Here is a 23178-nt window from a genome sequence, read left to right as displayed (position 1 = left end):
ACTCTCTCTTGACATCAGGGAATGTAGTGATTAGGTGATGATGTCATTATTCCATTTGCTATGTCATCTTAATGGAGACGGAAAACAAGAACGAAAAGCAAAAAAATAATAATTTGTATAGACTAAAATGAAAAATAATAAAATTTACAAGGACGAAAAATAAAATAATACTAATTTACAAGGTCAAAAAATATATTTAAGCTTAAAATAAATTTAGAGTTGTTTTGAATTCTCTATAGCCAAAATATATATACATGCTACTCTAAAAGTGTTACTCCTTATTTTAACTTTTTTTTTTTAGAAATATAATGATTAAGATTATAAATTATAAAAATCATAAATTTCACACAAAGCATCAACCACTATGGCTCTTAGGTACCCGCTGAACAGTTATAATTTTAAGTTCTAATTTAAGTCTAAAATGAAGGCAAGTGGAATAAAAGGTCTAGAACATATTAAAATCATAAAATCCAAACTGTAAAACTTAAAACATAAAAGCTTAAGGTTGTTCAAAAGATCATATACATGGCTATAAGCACGGGTAGATCCATGTTCACAGCAGTGGTGCAATTGCCCCCACAAGAAAAAAAAATTATATATACTTTAATATTTTTAAGAAATCTTATTTTTCCCCGCATAAAATAAATGTATTGTTTCATAAGATAATTTTTTTTGAATGAATTAATATAAATAATTATAAGAGATAAAAGAGAGAATAAATTAATACTAATTTTATTACTTTATCTTTCTAATTTTAAATGATATTGAAAATGAAAACAATTATACAACATCTTTAAAATGTCAAAATATGCATAGGACCATTAGAATTTGTAGAAGCTTAACTATCTTTTTTAGAACATTATGTATTTTGTGAAAATTACAAAGAGCTAATTTGTCAAAGATATATATATATATATATATATATATATATATATATATATATATATATATATATATATATATATATATAATACAACTCATTTGAAAACACTTCCTTATATGTTCATAGATATAATTAATGACAATCATCATGTTAAGATTAAAAATAATATACATTTAAGATTAAAATATCTAAAAATTAAAATATAATATAATCATGAAATCTCTAAAAGATTCAGTAAACAAATCATGCCCTAAAATATTTTAACTATCATCGTCACTATGACCACTATAACTATCATTGTTACCATGGTGATAGTGGTAATGACAATCATGACGACAAAAGTGGTGACAATCATGATGATAATGATGGGTTAACAATAGTTGAGATATTTTATTTGATGAATTTTTTATAGATTTGATAATTATATTAGATTTTAATTTAAATTTTTACATATTTTAATGTTAATCATCTATTATTTTTAATCTTAATATAATAATTGTTCTCATATAAAAAAATATTCTTACAGAAATCATATTTTATATATATATATATATATATATATATATGAATTTTTAGATATTTTAATTATAACCATTTATTATTTTTAATCTTAATATAATTGATTGTTATTAATTATTCTCATAAAAATATTCTTATACGAATGGTAAGATAACAATCAAACATAGGTAGCTGCCTCTATTTTAATTATTGAATCTCCACACATCCTTGTTTGTTTTCCTCATCATTTAAATTCTCGTTTGATTTGCACTCAATTCCTACTCAAACCTTCCTATTTTTTATTTATTATTGTTGTTATAATATCAATAAAAAAATGTAAAATTTACCAATTCTTGTATATTCGACTTTACTATCTATTTTATTCTAAAATATTTTCTAAAAAAGAATAATAAGTGTATAACGTTAACGCATGATTTGACCTTGCAAATTTTGTTTCATGCTATACTCATTCAGAGTAACAGTGTATTTTGGAAAATAATATTGAGTATTGATTCCTCCCTAGTTGTCGGAATACTCATTCGGAGTAACAGTATATTTTGGAAAATTCTTGACTAACTTGGCTTTCGTCCAATATATTTTTAGTCCAAGACAATATTTTGGCTTACATGGTAACCGACATGATGAATACTAATTTCTCCGAAAGATTTGAGAAATTCAGACACTGAAGTCTTACATTTTTGGTTTTCCCATAATGGAAGAAGAAAACCCATTATTCTAACCTTGAAATTTTGAGATTGGATTGATTTGTTTTCAAAGTCATTGCCCATTCACACGCTACATGCATTAGCTCTGGGAGTTGACATTCGAACTTTATACAAAGTCAATTATTTGTGATGATCTCATAACAATTAAACGTTCCTATGCAAAGACCGAAACCTAGATATACACACATAAAAGTAATAAAGGGGTGTACGAAAAGTCGACATACTTTTTAGTCTTAACGACCTTAAATTTGTCGACGTGTGTAATCTACAACCAAATTTGAAGATTGCTTTCAATCGATTTGAAAGGCCAATTAGTGTGCTGTAGCACTATCTAGGCTTATCACAATCGTTTTCAACTGAAGTCTTTCGCACACTGAAGCCTCATGTTTGAAGCTCAATTGTTGTAAAGCTACAAATTAATAATAAAAATTAGAAGTAACATTCGGAACTGATATATTAATAGCTTATTTGCTTTATGTTTTTTATATAATTTTTTTCTTTTTAAGCAGAGTTATTAAGAATGTCTTCAACTATATATAATTTAATTAGATTAGTTCAATTTTAGGGGATACTGTTTGTTTTATGTTACGAGTCAACTCTTCACATCTTGAAATTATTTTGAACACGCGTTCTTGTTTTTTTTTTTCTTTGAGAGAACACACAGGCTATATATGTTTGGAGACTTGGAGTGTCGCATTTACAGCTTATGTTTCCAGAAGGATCCAATAACCATCGGCAAAAGACTTCCTTGATATCCTTTTGGAAACTCGATTTTGAGGAGGAACCCTGAACGGAAACTCAACCATGCACACACATTCTTCTCTTTAGTGTACCTAAACTTATTTAACTATTCACTCAAAAAATAATTTTATCAAAACTTTTAGATTTCTTTGAATACTATAGCAATTAATTAATTAAATATTGATATGTTTGAAATGGTTTAGGGTTTTACCCTCACGCACAAAGAATTGTGAAAACACAACAAAGATTAAACTGTAAGAAAAATAATAACAAATACAAGAATTTGACGTAATTGACACTTCTTACTTACGTCCACGAAATCGTCTCAAAAGCATTTTTCTATCAAAAAAATGATTATAAGATTGTAACTCACCATAAATAGTGTATCACTCTACACACCCGAGTATCTCACTTAATGGTTACAAGAAATAATAATATTCTTATACAAATACATTTTTCTCTTAATAAAGTGACTTTGTTTCAATCTCTCTTTTCACACACTCTCTCTTCATGTATTTTTTCTCCACTAATCATCTTCTCTATTTATAATGAAGATTGTTACCAGTTATAATAAATAAGTTCTCTTGAAAATTGAAACAAAAATAACTTTCAATCTATCCATTCAAATAAGTTTCATCTAGTAAAATATAATTTTTCATTTTGCATTTAAATCACCTAAATCTTAGTAATAAAAATTCAATTTTCACTATGCATTAAATACATCTTATTTTTTAGCTTGAAACTCAATAAAAATAGGTATGTGATCATACTTTATAAATGTTCAATCTAAACTAACAAATGGCTTGATCGAAGTGAATGAGACAGGGGTTTGACCAAAGTAATGGTGGGTTTTGATATGTCTTAACTCCTCTAAATTGCACAATGCGAGCAATGGTGGATATACCTAAAAAGGTATTTTGACATTTAAGTTTGTAAAAATCTCACACAAAAGTTGTGTAATAAATTCGTACCTTTTATAGTGACGTTTTTATAGGTGTTAGATTTGAGTTTTGTTAAATATGTGGTATGGAGTACTACATTCACTACATTGATGTGTATTCTTGTGACTTTATTAGTGCCAAAAGTTGACATTAATCAACTTTCGTATGTGCCTTGAAGCTTAACAACAATGCAGGGCAAACAAAGTTTAAGCCCGATCTATAACATATTGATTTTAATCTATCTAACTTTAACACAAATAAGCTTGTTTAAGTATACAATTTGATATGGAACTAAATTCTAAAACACCAAGAACGAAGTAGAAACACACTGTTTTCAATTTATTATATTGAAATTAATTTTCATAAAAATAAATTAGAAATATAAGAATAATTTACCAGTGATTAAACAATATACAACTTTAACAAGGAATGCAGACTCCTTTCTTTTCACTCACTTAAAATTAATTTTTCAGGGAAGTCCACAAATATTTCTAAACAAAAATAAAGGAAAAGAGACCGTCTAACTAATACCATGGATTTCTTTTTTATATTTTTTCTTCAAAAAAATAATCCAGCGCTGATATACAAACTTTTGATAGCCAACATATTTTTTTAAAAAAGAAAAAAAAAATGTCTGAGTATTGGCACCTGATTACCCTACGTGTAAGGTACAAAATCATGAATTGGGATACACCAAAAAGCATAAACTTTACTTTCTTGTTTCTTCCCTTATTCCCTAAAAGAAAAGAAAACAGCCCCACTACGCATTTTGCATCTACCACTATGCATATTTTAGCTATCACTTTTCATTTCTCACTATAGTCTTCAATAAAATGAAGATATTAAAGATATGATTAGGTTTGCAAATGAAAAGTAGAATTTTTGTTGATTGGGTAATTGGAACCTATACCTCTCTTTCACAATCATATTACAGAATCAGATAACTCCACCTTTGTGAAATTCGATTGGTAGCATGCGAATAAGCCACCCTATGAGATCAAGGAATATTATTAAAGATATAAAATAAATCACCATTCATTATTCTATAGTCAGAGATAAACATCGCATATAAATTAGAAAAAAAATTTATACTAACAAATGTAAAATACAATCCGTCAATCATAATTTATGTATGATAAATTTATTAACTTTTAAAATAATTATCTTAAAATAATTTAAATAATTATTTATTATTAGATGATAATGTAAAATTATTTTATAATATTAGTACATAGATATTAAACTTTATATAAATAATCACTTTTTCCTCTACTTTGACCTTTAATTTGTTTTCTATAATTAATAATTAATTTGTTGTTATCCTTAACAAGAGGCATGCCCTAATCCGTTAAGATTTCTCCACCTTTTCATTGTCTCGTGCGCATGATGTGTCCTCCTTGTGGAAAAGAATATTAATTAAAGTGAAAAGGGTTGAATATGTTAGGTAGCACGTATCCAATTGTAGAGACAAACACATTAACAAACGGAGTAAGGAACTGTAATCTTAATTAATATCTGAGGGGTTTTTTTATACAATATCTGAGGGTTTAATCGTCATAATAAAAGTTCCCAGCTAAAAGAAAAACAAGTACATTTGCTTTGCATATAAAAAAAAAGGCTCATTTTACATATGTATTTATTTAATAAATCTTATTAATAAGAATTTATTCAGAAATTTTTTATAGTAAGAATTATACTTAAAATGAGCTAAAATTTTATAGAAAAAGTCATTAACTAGCTAGTTTTATAAATATAGTGAATTCATTTAAATGTATCATAATATATATATATATATATATATATATATATATATATAGTTAGTTAGTTAGTTATTATAAGTAGGAGCATAGTACAGTATTGAACCAGATAATTTGATTAAATAATTCTATTTTTATATTTTATATTACACTTTTTTGTTTTTATTTTTCTCTTTTTTTATCAAAGTATTTATTATATCTCTCACTTTTTTTCTTTTATTATTCTCTTGTTTTTTTCTCTTTTATTCACACCATTTCAATAATTATTTTAATAAGAAATTAACAATGTCGTCCGTGACATTTCAGAGAACATGCTGCAGTAGAGTTCTCAGCAGTACGTATGTACTCTTTAATATTGGAATGCTGAGATGTAGCACAACATCAATCTATTATTGATCAGATCCCATTCCCATTATTGGAGTATAGAAACCATGGGTTTCAAGTGATTTCATTTGAAATATCATATTATTAATGAGTTTGTTATGTCAATTTATGATATGACATTACCAAGCGTTGTTTACTGATGTAGTTTGTCCTTTCAGTGGATTTAAGAATAAGTAAGAATTGTGGAGTGATAAGAATCTGCAATATTAAAAATTAGAAGAAGAAAAAAGGAATCTGGAACACATGCAGGCATAAAAAAAATATTTAGCACTCGACCCCATTACTGCGAAAAGAGAAGTCATATTTTTAAATGTGTTTTTTCTGATTCCTGATCGATCTGTTAATAGGCATTAAACTGATAAATATTATAAATCTGTATTAGTAGTATGTTATACTAATAGAATAATTAATTAATATGGTGTACTGTATTATAAATAATAATATAAGTCTATTATTAATAGTTTAATTTTTTGGTTTAAGTAAAATTTTATCAAACATAAGTTATGGTTTTTTAAAATTAGTATATGTTCAACAATGGTCTAAGAAAGTGGAATATTAATTTGAATGAAAAGTCTCCGCAGGTATTCATGATCAGCTGATTCCAATTATGGTGACACCACCAAGCATATTATCATTAACCAAAAATCAAAAGGAGGCATATACACAAAAGCAATGGGGGAACATAGACCAAATTCATGAAAAAAAATAATTATTTTTGAACCCATAGTTTAGAAGGCCAATTAATCCTATTACTATATTGAACTCAGCTGAAACAAAATGCGGGATTGAGTCCCACCAATAAAAACCTGCAATCGAATGTGCATGAGATCGAGGTTCTTGATATAAACTTTTAAAGCCTGGTTGTTAAATTTCGAATATTAAATTAGCACGTTAACTTAATTTATAACACGAAGCCAAATCCTGAAAGAAGTCCAGAACAGTATATATAATATTCTTATACCAAAGCTTATATAGTGATTCTTAATTCAATCTTTTTTAGTGCCCGATGCATAAACTGATATCCTTATATTGTTGATGCATATATAACTGTCTCCCAGTACTGAAACTGAAAGCGACAATGCTAGAAAAGTTTGGAGCTTTTCTGTCATGAGCTCTGATTATTGGTCGTTTTCAGCTACTTGCAGAAATATATAAGCTTTTTTCTTTCTATATTCGTTTGTGCTTGCCTCAACCACCTGCGGATTTTTATCTATTTTGCCAGGATACGCCTTTTGATTACGCAATAATCAATTGTTTTATTTTGTCTCTTCTCCAACAAGCTTTTTTTATTTTCGTGGCACTTCTTACTTCCTATAGTATAATAATATCACTCGTGTACGTGTAGAGATATTACTTCCTAATTATTATCCTAGATTATGAGATAAATTAATAAATTAATAAAAAAGAATAATAATTTTATACAATCATCATTAATTCAGATTACGTAGTTTATAATTAATATTATAAGAAATATAAGTAAGAAAAAATAATTAATGTTATATTAAAAAATTAAAATAATAATTATTTTGAGATAATTTTTTTTCTTTACATAATAATAATAATTTTAATGAGATTGAGAGAGTATTTTAAACTTGTACTGTATGTAATTGTTTAATTTCATTTAACTTTCTTTTTTTTTTCTAAAAATATGTTTGGTTTTAATCATTTTTCATCAAAGTTCACATCATGTTTTCATACAAAACAAGACTCAACATCAAAATTCTCTATAAGTTGAAATAATATAGCAATTATATACGCATTTAATTGTTAAGGCTTTGTTATCTAGGCTCTTGGCTTTGTTCTTCAGTCTCTAATAGATTAAACTTAATTTGATTTATTAAATGGCAGAGAGTAAAAATGCAAAACAAAGGGGTTTAGAAATAGATTGGTAGGTAAACATTTTATTAAATGTTTTAAATAACTAAAAGAAGTAAACATTGAACAATTTTTTTGTATTTTTTATATAATAAATATCTTTTTATCAAGTTATCAATTTTTAACTTCTCATGTTCCCACCAGCGTATATTAAAAAAACTGTTGTAAAACATCTTCATTACACCATTTTCATATTGATATCACCTTTAAGGTAATAAAACAATTGAAACATTAGTACACTTTTTTTTTCTGAACAAGTTTAAATATAAGAAAAAGTATAACAAAGTAATGCACAAAAGATCTTCTCCATCAGGTACCAGACTAGAATTTCAACAAGTGCCGAGGCTTCTTTTGAAGTGAGCTTAGTGGGAATCATACGTTCCAATGGTTTTGTCTATAATATCATCCTTAATTACAATTGAGGTATCCATATAACTTCTTTTTTTATTCAGCAAAAAAAAAAAAAAAAAACTAGTGAAAACTAGAACATAAGATGGGGTAATTCCCATAGCATCAGAGAGCATAGCACTATGCAGAAATGAAACATGATTTTTTTACCCATTCTTGGCCAATCAATCAATCAGCCACATGATTTCCCTCCCTTAAAGTATGCTCTTATTTAACTGCCCATTCCCTGGATATAGTAGTTTTTTTACATCACCAACTATAGGAGCATAATGGTGAGAAGTAGAAATCCCCTGCATAACTTGTAAAGGTTCAGTATAACATATGAGATTCATGAAGTCTTTATCAAATGCCATGCTCAACCCATGCAAAAGAGCCATAAGTTATATATTTTTCATTGGTTAAGGAAGGCTAATCATTTTCCTACTTGCACACACAGCAAATCATAGGATTTTCCGCACACCTACCATCATTGCACTCACAATTGTTGGTCACATTTGAGGTTCCATTGATCTTTCAACCAACAAATAAAAATAAAAATTAGCCCTTGCTGTCATATTCCAACAAATAAACCTCTATTATCCCAATTCATGAACACACCAAAGTCACTCCTATCCTCTTCAACCAAAATGATTTTTCCCCTTGAGTATCACATTAGCCACTGGAACCAAAGTTTTTCGTGCATCATTACTCTCTTTTTACATTCTTCCCCTTCTCCTGCTCTTGTTGAAACTGCTTGAACCTCTCCAAGAATGAACCATCACATACTAAGGGTTACGTAGCGATCCCTAAGAAAACTTCAAAGCTGAAAAAATGAAGTTAAATTTAAAGCCACACTTTGTTTCTTTTGAATACATAACATCATTTAAGTATTTAAAGAGGGAAAATGTTGTATATTAAAGTATTAATATATAGAAGATAGGTCATTAACAAAATGAACAAGAACAATAAATAAAAATATCAAACAGAACTTCATCAACAAAACAATAAAAATCACTACCAATCTTGATCATGAGATGTTGAATATACAAGACATTAAAGCCATTGAGTTATGAAATCTATAATGATAGTAGAAATTTGAATATGCACAGTTGAGAACAGATTCCACTGGATGATACATCATGATAAGTTGACAGTGATTCTTACATTACCAAACACTAAAGTAAAGAGGAAATCTTCCTAATTCCCTCACTATATTTTAAAGTTTCATACCAGCCAAATAGCAATAAAACTTGCTTAGAATCTGAGTTACTCCAAAATCTTTAAATGCCAATGCTCCAAATGTTGGTTATTTCTTTTGCCTCATCTTCATCTTATTGTTTCTACTATCAAGGTCCTCTCAGGTACCCATCAGACCTTTTTTCTTCTTCTTAGAGTCCATCTCTTCTTCAACTTTAGACATTCAACCTTCATGTGTCCAAGTTTCTTGCACTCAAAGTAGAAGAGGTCTCTGTTTCCTTTGAGTACTTTTTTCTTCTTATATTGTCCTTTTTCTTAGGATAGTATTTGTACTTTCCTTTCTTCTTTAATGACTTCTGGAATTTCCTTGACATGAGTGAAATCTCATCATCATCTAATTAACGAGTTGTTAGTGCTTTCATTTGATCTTTTAGACTCTTCATTCTTAACTTTCAATTTGAAGTTGAATTCTTCTCCTGATTCGTTTGATTGAAGCATTTAGTCGAAAGTAATGGAATTTTAGTATGCATAGTTTTAGACACTGTTTATTTCTTATTTTTGGATTTTTTTTAAAAGACTTGAAAAAGAAAAAAGAAAAACAGAACAAACTTATTTGACAAAAGTAGTTTTGAAAATTAATTTCAATACTAATAATTGGTTTTAAAATTTTAAAAAAACTCTAAGTAGTTTTAATTTGTACTTTTAGTTTCCTGATAAAAAAAAAATTCTACTTTAGTTTTCTGTAACTCAAGTTCTTTGCAGTTTTACATCCTTTTCCTATATAATTATTATCTAAAAATTAGTTTGTTTTAAAGTTCTTATAAAATAATTTTTAAAATATAAAAAACACAATCAAACACACTCTTAATTTTTTAAGTTTTAGCTCCTCAAGTGATCTCATTTTGTTCAAGCTTCGTGTGCATGTACGTATGTTTTCATTGTTTAAAATGTAATATAAAAAAATCTATAATTAGTATAAATATTGTCTCCACAAATTTATGTATATGAGTATTATATTTATAATGTAAAATTAATTTCTTCGTCTATCACTAATATTAAGGATATAAATCAATTTTTTAAAGTCTAAACTAAAACCAAAATTGAGGTAAAATATAGGGACAAGAAATATTTTCAAACATTATAATTACAATAAAAATTAAAGTTGTAAATATATTTTGCTAGTACATTTTAAATTTTCCATTAAACATGCATGGCTCCAACATTCATTTTTTCACATTCAAATACTAATATTGCATACTGTTTTAGACTTCCTTTTTTTTAAGTCAAAATACTCATATTATTTCATTTAAATTCAAAGCTTGAATACAATTTAGAATCAAATCATGGACTTGTGGGCTACCAACCAGTAGCGGATCTTCTTTGGGGCGGAGGGGGGCACGGTTTAATGTTAATAGCTTTTTTAGAATAAAATTTGCAAATTTGTTTGGCCTTGCATATAAATTTTTAGAATAAAATAGATAGAATTATAACATGAAAATGTTGACAAAGATGAAGATGGTGTCAATCAATTTATCCGCGTGGAAGTAACCAATAATACATAATTGTAACGTCTTAAAAAGGATTAATTGTAAAACAAAATAAACATTAAAAAAAATATTAATTTTCTTAAAAATCATTTTAGAAAGTAAATATTTTAAAATAATTTTCTGAAAATCATCTTAAAAATTATTAGTTTTTTTAAATATTATTCAAACAAAAAGTCAAAGATTCTAAGACAATTTCTAAAAAAATCAATGTAAAAACCTAGATTCTAAAACACTTTAAAAATTATCGTCAAAAGTATTGACTTTCCACGACGGTGGATTCAAAGATGGTTGAAAGTCATCATGAAAAGTGTCAAATAATTGACTTTAAAAGATTTTTTTGAAGTAGTGAAACTCTGATGTACTTGCTTTATCTTTCTTAAGCTTTGGGCAATTTGTTTTCCAATGCCCTTATCTATGATAGTTATGACATTTGTTATTGTTCTTATTTGTGTTGCATGACTTTGGTCACCTTCTTTGGAAATTCTTCTTCCTTTCCTTCATTCTTCCTCTTACCATTAAACCTTTGATCACTTGAGCTAATACCACCATACGAATCAGTAATTCTCCTTTTTAATTCCCAAGATTGTAAGGTTGTTTTCACTTCCTCCATTGATAGTGAATTTCTACCAAAAATTATTGTGTCAACAAAATTTTCATAAGCTCTTGACAAAGAATTAAGAAGAAGAACAACTTGGTCCTCATCATCCACCGCAACATCAATATTTTTCAAGCTAAGGACAATTTGGTTGAAATTGTCAATATGTTTATAAATGGACTCACCTTCATGCATTTGCATGGTATATAATTGTTTTTTCCACAAGAGACAATTATGGAGAGACTTTGTTATGTACCGACTTTCAAGCTTTGTCCAAAGCATGTCAACAATCTTTTCTCCAAAGACTTCTCCCAAAATTCATCACCTAGGAATAATAATATTATACTATGCGCCATTTTCATTATCGCATTCTTTTGTGCAAACATCTCTACTTGGGTGGCAGCTTTGCTTCTCCTTCTAATGTCAACTCACATTCATGTTGTGTGAGGAGGGCAAGCATCTTCGCACGCCACATATTGAAGTTATTTTTACTAATAAATTTCTCAATGTCAAACTTGGAAAATGTCATAACTTTTATACTAGTTTGTTGTGACAGATTGTCTTTGATGTAGAAATCTAATTATACAAACTATAAATGTAACGTAGAAGAATCTTTATTGCTAGAAAAGAATACAACTACAAAGAAAAATTCTATATGAATTCTTAATGTCTCACAAGTATACTCTAAAGGATTTGAATCCTTATACTTTCTCTCTTTTCTGATTGAACTTTTACAATCATATGCATATATTTATATTACTATACATGCTTTGTAACCATCCGTAATAAATAGCTTTTATCCATTTGGTAGAAATAACAATAATAATTCAAGGCATATGTAATAGAATAACATATCAATATGATAAATTTATTGATTTTTATAAAAAAATTTACCAATTATTTTTATTTTTAATTCACAATGTAAATTTTTACAGTACATAACATTTAAACTCCAAATTCATCTATAATTATTATCATTAAGTACTAAACATTATTTCATAAAATAAATAAAGAAAACGTGAAAAGACATGTAATATAATTTATCAAAAAGAGAGGTATTAATTAGGGGATGGTGAAAAGTTGCCATGTTTTGAAAGAAACCAATAAAGACAAAATTGGAAAAGTAAAAATCATGCAGCGGTTAACTTTTGAGCCATATCATGTGCCCTACTCCCATTATTAGCTTATCAAATAAAAAAAAAACAATCTAGTCATTTTTCTTAATTGCCTATATATGCACGTACAGCTATAGAATTTATTTATTTTTACTCAAATAAGCTAGTTATCTTGTCTCGTCTCATTCTTAACGTTTTTACCTTTTAATCGTTAATTCGTAATCAATAGCAGTAATTTTAGAAGCAGGAATTGAACACGTCTAAAATTGTTTCTAGCAATATAAACAGGTATGTTCGTACGTAAACCATTATTGTTAGGTTGTTATAGTAAAGTGTTCTGGATGAAGGAAGAAGGAGAGAAGGTGTCCATGTATAGTATAGCTTCTTACATTAAAACCAAACCAAGTTTCAAATACCTGAAAATCAATAGTAACCAGCTCATTATTTATTAGCATCATTATTGAAGGGCTTGACTTAATTAACCCCAGCATGTGCAACCCACTCACTATATAATGAGTATTATTATTATATTAATCATTAATGACTATGATAGGTGCTATCTAGATTTGTTTGATTCAGTTATTTACCAAACACCTATCGTATAAATAAAACCTAACCCATGCATTTCATTGCATTCAACGCAACACAAACACAAACACATGGCTTCCTCCTTCTTCTTTCTAACATTGCTTCTCCTCTCCATTATCTCCGCCGCCACCCCCTGCCCGCCGTCAGAACGGGCAGCACTACTGGCCTTCAAAGCTGCCCTGACCGAACCCTACTTGGGCATCTTCAACACATGGTCGGGCAACGACTGTTGCCGGAGCTGGTACGGCGTTGCCTGCGACCCCACCACCGGCCACGTCACCGACGTCAACCTCCGCGGCGAGTCCCAAGACCCAATGTTCCAGAAGCTTGGCCGCTCCGGCTACATGACCGGGAAAATATCGCCGGAGATTTGCAACCTTAGCAACCTCACAACCCTCATCGTCGCCGACTGGAAGGCCGTCTCCGGCGAGATCCCCGCTTGCGTTGCCTCACTCTACACTCTCCAAATCCTTGACCTTTCCGGAAATCGCATTTCCGGCAAGATTCCGACGGACATCGGGAACCTCTGGAGTCTCACCCTATTGAGTTTGGGTGACAACGAGATCTCTGGCGAGATCCCAATGTCAGTTGTAAACCTTGCCAGACTCAAGCATCTAGACCTCAGCAACAACCGACTCATTGGCGAAATTCCCTATGATTTTGGGAAACTCGCCATGCTGAGTCGGGCGTTGCTGAGTGAAAACCAATTAACCGGTTCGATCCCTAAGTCCGTGTCTAAAATAAACAGGCTCGCGGACTTAGATGTCTCATCGAACCGGTTAAACGGTTCCATCCCCGTAGAGTTGGGAAAAATGAAGGTTCTCTCTACTTTGAAATTGGATGGTAACTCTATGACGGGTCCAGTACCCTCCACTTTATTGAGTAATACGGGTATGGGTATTTTGAACCTTAGCCGAAACGGGTTTTCGGGTACCATACCCGATGTTTTTGGAGCAGGTTCCTATTTTATGGTCCTTGATTTGTCGTTTAATAACTTTTCGGGTCGGATTCCCGGCTCCTTATCCGCATCCAAGTTCATGGGGCATTTGGATCTGAGCTACAACCACTTATGTGGAACCATCCCTATTGGGTCTCCGTTTGAACACCTTGATGCGGCTTCGTTTAGTAACAATGATTGTTTGTGTGGAAACCCGTTGAAGGCTTGTTGATGGGTGACCCGAATAAGTATTGGGTTGTTGTTGGTGAATATTAATCGTTCCAAGATATAGTGATTTGGTTGTAGTGAAGGAGCCCAAGTGTGATTTTCATTTGATGTGATAGTATTTTGTCATGTGAATTGTGATGTAATATAATATATTTAGGGCAAGTGTTGAAATGGACAAAAAGTTATGAGGGTGCTCCTGGTGGCATGTGCATATAAGTGAGCATAGGTCAAGAGAGTTCTGAATATGCTAGTGTTGCATGTGGGTTTCGGAGTTGCATGTGAGTTTAAGAGCTGGATAACGTGAAAGATTTGGATCATGATTCCATTTCCTAGATTTGTCTTTTGATTCTACAACCAAAGTCCACCATATTTTGGAAAAGTTTATAATGCGATCATCCCAATGCTACTAGACTTTTATTCCCAAACGATTTAATTTTACCAAGTTGACATTATTTATGTTCAAAAGTTCAGATTTTTAAGTTAGTGGTACGTAGTTCAGGTTTTGAAATTTTAACCAATTAAAAAAAATTATGTAATGTGTCTAGTTTTCTTATGACAACATCTTAAACAATCAGAATGATAATTAAAAATGTCACTTGTCTGATTATGAATCAGCCTTGTCTCTCGGGATACCTGCAGACGCTAGCTATGTTGAGAAAGTGGTACTGGTAACAGCTCAAGTAATATAAATTGTACTACAATCCTTCTTGAAATAAAATAAAAGAGTAAATGTCTTGTTCAATTCCCAAAAAATACATCACTCATCTCAATCTAGTCCCAATGAAAAAAAGGAACAAGATAATCTTTCAAAACTTCAAATGCAAGATATTTTAATCCTTGGTCTATTTCAATATATGTAGGTATCAATTTGAGTCACCAATGATCGGATTAGATTAGTACTCGTTCATTTTTTTAGACACTAATTATGTAAAAAAAAAAAAAAACAAAGCAACTTACATTTTGTAATCTAGAAGGTGATTTTGTTTCATTTTCTAAAAATTAAATTGGATTAAATAATTTCTTTTCCATGAACAGAATTGAATGCTTACTCAATAAAATAAAACAGCCACTACTACCACTTTAGGAGCACATGCTGATGTCCTTCATCCCTCTTCCCATATCATTAACTTTGTGCAAATCGTTATACCATTTAAAAGTAAAAATAAATGAATAGCTCGGGACAAAAGGTGGGTTGCACACCACTACCACAAAGTAAACTTGGCCCACTTATTTTCATGCAAAAATGTGCGTTCGGCCCACCACATCACTAATGCCTATATTTTAGGTGCCTCTCTTCCGAAAGTGGATGATTCTGTGGTTTTCACTCCCTAATCCATGTTTATTACTTTAACTTTTTACATTTCCTGAGCACCCAGAAGCTTTCTTTTTCTTCTTTTTTTTCATGATTATCATTGCAATTTGCATTGCCCAAGAGTGTCTCCCTTATAGACTTCTCTAAAATTTCATGTGATCATCGCATATTTCTTTCTCTAATTAAGGTTGGTGAATGATTTCGGCGCTACATTTGAGATGGAGTAAAAGGAGGAAGCTGGGCCATAACAAGGCGTTTCCCAACTGTGAAATTTAACATGGGGAAAGAAATAAAGGCGTGCGTATCCGATATTACAACAGAAAATGGAATCACGTCATGTGAATGAAGTACAGAAAAGTTAGTTGAAAGATTACAAACTCCAAAGAAGAAAAAGCCACCGAAATTTGTGTTCCATGCATTAACTTTATCCTTTCTCGGGCATTGTAATTATGAAATCTTTTATATCCTAACTGTAAACTGTAGTATTTTCTTTTCTGGTTAATCAGAGTTATGTTTTTCCAACCTCCCCCAACCCCACAAAAAGAAAAAAATCACTTGAGAAAATGATGCATATAATATACACAGATGATTAAAGGAAAGACAAATTGGCGCATGTTGTGATCAAAACCAGATTGGACCAACCGGTTCGATGAATGATAATCGGTGAAAACTGGTTTTCAACCAAACCAACTAGTATTGCTAATAGATATCATTGTGTAGTTAAGAATCTGTGTAATTTTGAATGTTATGTGTAATGAGTTTTAGCATTTATAAATGATGCTTATCTTTTATTTTTTGATAAAGTTATGAATATTATGTTGATTTTTTTGTTTAATATACCTTAATACATATTAACATTTTAAAAACTATATGATTTAATAATGACCCATTCATCGGCGATTATATCATTTAAATCTTAAATCAGCATTGTAGTCAATTAAATGCCCAGTTCGTTTTCAAAGCATTCACCTTATAAGGAAGTCAAAGCAATAATTCAGCTTGAAGTTCAATTAAACATATGTTTGGGCTTGTTAGACGGATCAGGTAAGGCCTAAAGATAGTTATATGGATTAGTATTATACCAGTCCAAAGTTCAATCCATTTAAAGAGTATTTTAAGAGGAAGAAATGATAAAAACAAATTCTTTAACATATTCTTTCAAACATAGTTTATTAAAAACTATAAAATCAAGAAAAAGAATCATTAAATATAATATAAAACCCACAAAATTTTATCATTTTTAATAAATTTCAATCAATAAGAAAAGGTATTCAACTAAACTACACAGTTTTGTAGTCTATGTTATTGATACTTTCCCTCCCCCTTTGCGACTGATTCTGTCTGATGATGCTTGGGGAGTTGTTTTCAAGGGCTTCGTAGCACCGTAGTGTTTCTGTAGTTACCCCAATTATCGAAAAAAAAAAAATAGACGTGGTACCAAATCCAAGTTTGCAATTTCAAAGCGAAGTCATGCAGCATCCAAAATTTTAAAAGAAAGTCATCATTTCCCAAGCTTCTAAACTACAAAGCAAAGTCATCAAATGATGTGAGAACTTTGGGAAAAAAAATAGTTTTTGAAATTCGTTCATAGTTTTCATTTTTATGTTTTGAGTAGTTTTTGGATCAACATGTTTTTAAGATTTAACAATTGTCGAACTGCTACTTGGATTATTTTCCAGAAAAGTATTATAGATAGGTCAATGAGTCAGGTTAAAAATATAAAGCTTTAAAGGGTCAGAATTTCCCCTTTCCATCAGGAAAAAAAAAACATCAGAATTTCTTTCCGGCTCAATCAGTCAATCCACATAAATTTTGGCCAGCTTTAACGGCCCTAAGTTCATTCACTAATACAAATTCATTTAGCAAAATGCATATCAGTATCACCTTAACAAAATGTCCCTTGTGAGTAGTTCATGTGATATAGACCCGGGAAACTAAGGGATAATCTCCAAGCTCCTCATCCCATCCCCTAATCCCCCGACCAAAACAAAAGAAAGTTTACAATAACACTAACACTGAACAGTTTAGATCAGGTACTAAATAATTAGAACGCGTGCCCTCCTTTTCAGGAAAAAAAAAATATAAATAGTTACACAACATAAATAAGAGATAAATTTTAAGCACGGGGATACTGTTTAGAAGAGTATAGTACTATGGAAAAAAGTTTATTTGCTTGTCAACATAAGGTATCTAGTATCTACAACTACTAGTACATGCATTAGTCCAAACCGGGTTTAGTATGTCTACTGCATGACTAGCTAGGAAATTTTTTGCCTCTTGGCATTATGAGATGATCAATGTACCAATAATAATATAATATACCTAATGGCCAAGGTTTCTAAAGTCCTTTTTCTAGATTTAACAAAAAACTAAAACTTTGTCAAATTTGTTAATTGGATATAGAATCCATTTATAAATCAAATAGTAATCTCTCTATAATATATTCTTACATTTCAGATTCAAACCCAATATTCCAAAATCCTTCAGGAGTCATGGGCGGAACATACCTATATCGATGCCGAGAAACACCATCAAGGTGTTCACAGCGGAAGTTCTGCTTACTGTCAGTATCCTTGCCAGCAGCATTAGGAAGAACAGCATCATAGAACTTCCTGCATTGTTTGCATTCAACTCCTTTTAAATTTTCGCGCTCAGCTTTCTTCCTAACTGGTTCAACGTACTTGAAACTTCTTGTGTTGGCCACTGTAACAGAAGATTGCTTTTGCTTCTTCTGAGGACTGCTTTTGGCATTCATATCCTGTGTTTCATCATCTGAGCTGTCCACACTAATGTCTTTCTGAATCAGGCATGGTTGGTCTTCCTTATTCAAATCCTTATTGAAATTTTCTCTGATATTCTCAAGAGGAGTATCAAGAAAATCATCATGGGGATCAGGACCTGCTCGACTTTGATGGGACCGGGTTTGCCTCCAGGAAGATGCAGGGCGCTTTGTACTAGATGCAGAGACTAATTTTGTACTGGATGGACATTTTGGTACATCACGAAAACCAGATGATGGAGAACTCAAATTCCATCCTCTGTCAATCTCAGATGGCTTCTCCTTGACTCTGCTTATGTCACATGCGGCAACAAACACATCTGGAGTTTGCGTTTCAAGGCCTGAAGTAATAGGAAGTAGATGATAGGTTATCAAGTATAACTCAACATAGCATTTAGCAAAAAAAATCTGTGTATATGCAATTTGATATAGATGGATCAGAGTGAAGGCCATTTCATACATGACAGTTGAGTAAACATTAACGCTGAGTGCATAGCAAGAGACAATTCAATTTACCTCCAAAATCTTCCTCAGGGATTTCGTTCCTCCCTTCAGCTGTATCACTATCACCAGCATCCATAGTCATATTTGGGTTCTCAAATGCAAGACCTACAATAGCATGCAAAAGACAATTAGTGAATAAGAAGGAGAAAAAGATGCAGCCTTAGCCAATGTCTACACAAACAGCATCATGCCAGAATCAAATTACTTATCTCCTTACCAGTCTCTTTGCATACCCCTCCATATGGAAAAAAGACAGCTTAGCCAAAAAAAAAAATCACTATGTCAACATCTCCCCTCCAAATTTTGGGCTGTTTGAATTGATGAAAAGGAATGGAATAGAATTGATAGATTTCATTATATGGAGTGTTTCAAATATGATGGAATGGAACCCAATGAAATGCATTACATTCTATTCTATCCAAAACTCTTCTTTTTATTCTCCTCCAATTTGGGGATATATTAGGAATGGGACAAAACAAATCCGTTTTTTTTTCCCATCACATCACTAAAATATCTAAACAATGAAATAATAACCTTATTCCATTCCATTATATCTCATCCTACTTCACCATTAAATATCCAAACATAGCTTTAATTTCTTTTTGTTTTTTCCACTGAAATGACACTTTTCAATCGAATGAAGGAATTTAAGTTAAACCACAAAAGGGAAAAGATGGCTTATGGTGCATGTTTCAATTCAAATGAATCTTCACGTAGAAATACTAGCAATACGCTCTCTAACGTACTATTTAAAACACGCTCTCTACTATTGACTGAAATTTATTAGAAATTAAGACACCTTGTGAGTCTCGCTTCACATAAATTACCAAGGTAAAACACCAATTCTAATTAGAGAACTGCACCAAAAATATCTATGGAATTATAACTAAATTGTATCCTAAAATTTAACCAATAATAGAGTATTAGAAATTTTATTGCTATCACTCCACACTCCTCCCTTCACAAAGCTAAAATCAGTTTCATAAACAGGCCCACAAATAACCCAAAAACATGAGATAGACTAATTCTACTTACAGAAACGTGCATAATACCAGGTTCTATGATTTGTCCAAAAAATATCTCTTTTGCAACATCTTTGCCCTAAATTGTTAGACTGTTTGACAAAAAGGTATGGAATAGAATGAAATGTAAATAGGTTCCATGATATGTATTGTTTAAAACTTGATGGGAAGGAATGGAATGTAACCTAATGAAATGCATTACATTCCATTTTATCCAATACTCTTCTTTTAATTCTCCTCAATAGCCATGGGACAAAACTAGCCTTTTTTTTTCCATCCCATCACAAAAATATCTAATTACTCTATTCAATTCCCTTATATCCCATTCTACTTCATTCCACTCACCATTAAATATCGGATCATAGCCTTAGTTTTATTTTTTATACCTTACAGGTATACTCATTTGGAATCAATTCTACCAGTGGCACTGTTAGACACTATATGTTGGCACCTCTCTCAATAGAGATCCGAACCATAGTTTGTCACGTTGTCGAGAAAGACTAGCCATTACAACCTTTTTTTTATTTTTAATTTTGCTGAAATGACACATATCAACATGTGACAAACTATTTCCATCAAAACCAATTTTATCTTATCAGATATTAAATATAGACACCACCTCTCCTCTCGGGACAAAAATCCGACCCATGGTTTACCACGTTAGGGGAGCACTGGCCCCTAAAAAAAATATTTTTAAAATTTTGCTGAAATGACACTTTTTTCAATTGAAGAATTCATGAACAGACCCACTAATGACCAAAAAAATGTGACAAATTATTTGTACCACACTATCATAAGACAAATTTGCACAATACCAGGTTCTACGACTGGACTCTGATGCACCCCCAATTCAGTTCCACTCTCCAATTTCTTTTCCTGAACCACATTCTCCTCACCAAGACCAACCTTTCTTCGAAAGTAAACGTGCTGAGACTTAAGCCTCTTGTACGCTTCCGTCACGCGGTTCCTCTTAGCCTTCTCATCCCTTAACTCACACGCCAGCGCCTCCACGCGCTCGAGTAGCTTCCCTTCCTCCTCGATCCGCTTCGTCTCCGCCTCCTCAATCTCCCGCGTCTTCAATCTCAATGTCTCGTCCAACTCGGCGATTCTCGCCAGCAGCGTCGCCTTGTCGCCCTCGCAGCTCTCCGATTTCAAAAACGCGGCGTTTCGCCTCTCCTCGGCGTGTAGTAGAAGCTTGGCGTTCTCGTCGGCGTCACGTTTGAGCTGTTCGATGCAGCAGCGTTTTGATGCGTCGTCGGATTTTAAGTGAGGGTAGAGCTGGGAGCAGAAGACGTACTCGATCTGCGAGATGCGGTCTTTGGCGTCCTGAATCGACGCGACGAGGATGGTGCTGAGGGCTGTGAGGAGGTTTGCGTCACCGGCGGCGGAGGGGAGGGGAAACCCTAGTTTTGGAGAGTGTGGATGGGGAACTCTCTCGGTCTCTGCTTCTTCGTCCATTGAGGGTCGCGTGATGAAATTAAATCAAAATGCAAAACGGAACGAAAGGCTGGGTTTCACTCTCGCGCGGGAGAGGAGAATGTTTTTTATATTGAGTCCAATGTCGGAATGTGGGCTTTTTTTTAATAAATAAAACAAAAAGTAAATTAGCTTTTAACATAACAAATAAATGGATTAGTTTTCTATAATTTATTTTTTAAATAAGTGTTTTTTATAAAATATGCAGTTTTATGATTTTGTGATGTATTTATTTAAATTATTTTTACTTCAAATAAATAGTTTTTTTGTTTTTTAAGAAATAAATCATATCTATTTTTTAAAATAATACTTATATAATAAGTTTTTTAAGTTTAAACAAACTTACTTAATAATTTGATAAAAAAAATATAAGAAATAATAAATAATATTACTGTATAGAATAATTCTAATTTATAAATAGGTTTACTATATGAAAATTTTCATTTACTCTTAACGATAGATAGACGTATAATAGTTTCTACAATAAATTGTACAACGAATGTCACATCAGCCAAAACTCAAATTTTAATTTTATTTAACAAACAAAAAAGATAATTTAGTTTCCATTATAAAAAAAAAAAGAAGATAAATTAGTGTTCGAATCCTGATTACGTATTTTATACAAAAAAAAAATGATCATCGGGTTTTCACGTTTTTTGATCTCTCCTGTCTCTACCTCTCTGCCATTGCTGCTCTAGGAAGAAACCATGAACGTTGACATTAAGAAATAGAGTAATTGTGTCATGAAGCTTGGTAAGAGTGTTGTTTGTCTTTAGGATGAATGAGAGATTGAATGGTAGAATGATTTATAACTTTGAACTCTGCTATTCTTATAGCATGTTTGGGATGATGGTAAGATAAATCAAAATCAATTATCAAATTACCATAAATGTGAAACAACATATAATTGTTTTGGAAAAATTATGATCACATCATGATTTTTTATATCACCATAATTTTAAAGCATATCCAAATATGTTATTAGTTGTTTGTGATACATGCTTAAATAATAGCAAGAGTGATTGTTTTATAATAAAACAATGATAGAACATTTATGATTTTCACCAATGTGGGAGAAGGTAAATGAATGTGAAGATAGAGTAATGTTTTTTTTTTTTTTAAGATTTTGAATTTGATATGAATCATAAATGTGATTTGCGAAAGATTTGCAATTAATTTAATCAAAGAAGATTTTTAATTTGATATTATATTACCTTTTTGTCGTATTTCTCATTTTGTTCACATGTCACATCTCTTTTTGGGTGATGAGAGTTGCTCAATTTGTTTGTCATAGAAACTGTTGAACGTTTATGAATTATGATTACTCAACTCAAAATTTAAATTTGAAACGATTAATTAAGTTAAAATAATTTAAAGTTTGTTGATTCATGTGTTTAATAATTTTATTATTTTTTTATAGAGTATTAGGGTCATAAAGGAAAAGGATTCTCTCTACTGAAATTTTTACATGAGAAGGTTCATGTAAATTCATCTCATGCACTTATAACTTTTAAACATTAGTTTATAGTATCTTTATAAAAACAAATTAAGTAATTTTGACATTGACTTTATACTTTTTCTTTTTTTACCTTTTAACTTAACATATAGTGATCGTCTGATTCTACATTTTATACTATCAATTTATGGCTTCTACATTATTTCTCACAAATTTACACAAATTGGTTAG

General features: G+C 30.9%; 2 protein-coding genes across 3 annotated transcripts; one reads left to right on the top strand and one right to left on the bottom strand.

Annotated features, from left to right (window-relative positions):
* The first annotated feature begins 13257 nt into the window (after window positions 1-13257).
* Window positions 13258-14807, top strand: LOC114378375 (DNA damage-repair/toleration protein DRT100-like). Its single transcript, XM_028336959.1, has one exon. The coding sequence runs from the start codon at window positions 13305-13307 to the stop codon at window positions 14400-14402; it is 1098 nt and encodes a 365-aa protein (XP_028192760.1). The 5' UTR covers window positions 13258-13304; the 3' UTR covers window positions 14403-14807.
* Window positions 14808-17839: 3032 nt separating this feature from the next.
* Window positions 17840-21546, bottom strand: LOC114380410 (protein gamma response 1). 2 transcript variants are annotated; one of them, XM_028339447.1, is made up of 4 exons: window positions 20831-21546; window positions 19211-19249; window positions 19006-19098; window positions 17840-18830 (listed from the first exon to the last, which is right to left on the bottom strand). In XM_028339447.1, exons 1-4 carry the CDS (start codon window positions 21471-21473, stop codon window positions 18157-18159), a joined length of 1449 nt encoding a protein of 482 aa, XP_028195248.1. In that variant the 5' UTR covers window positions 21474-21546; the 3' UTR covers window positions 17840-18156. The 2 variants fall into 2 exon arrangements, with proteins under 2 accessions (XP_028195248.1, XP_028195249.1); XM_028339448.1 differs by lacking the exon at window positions 19211-19249 and having other exon boundaries at window positions 18157-18830; window positions 20831-21473.
* Window positions 21547-23178: the final 1632 nt, after the last annotated feature.

Source organism: Glycine soja, chromosome 12, assembly GCF_004193775.1.
Source record: "Glycine soja cultivar W05 chromosome 12, ASM419377v2, whole genome shotgun sequence".
NCBI classification, from domain to species: Eukaryota; Viridiplantae; Streptophyta; class Magnoliopsida; order Fabales; family Fabaceae; genus Glycine; species Glycine soja.
This window is presented reverse-complemented; position numbering and strand designations above follow the sequence as displayed.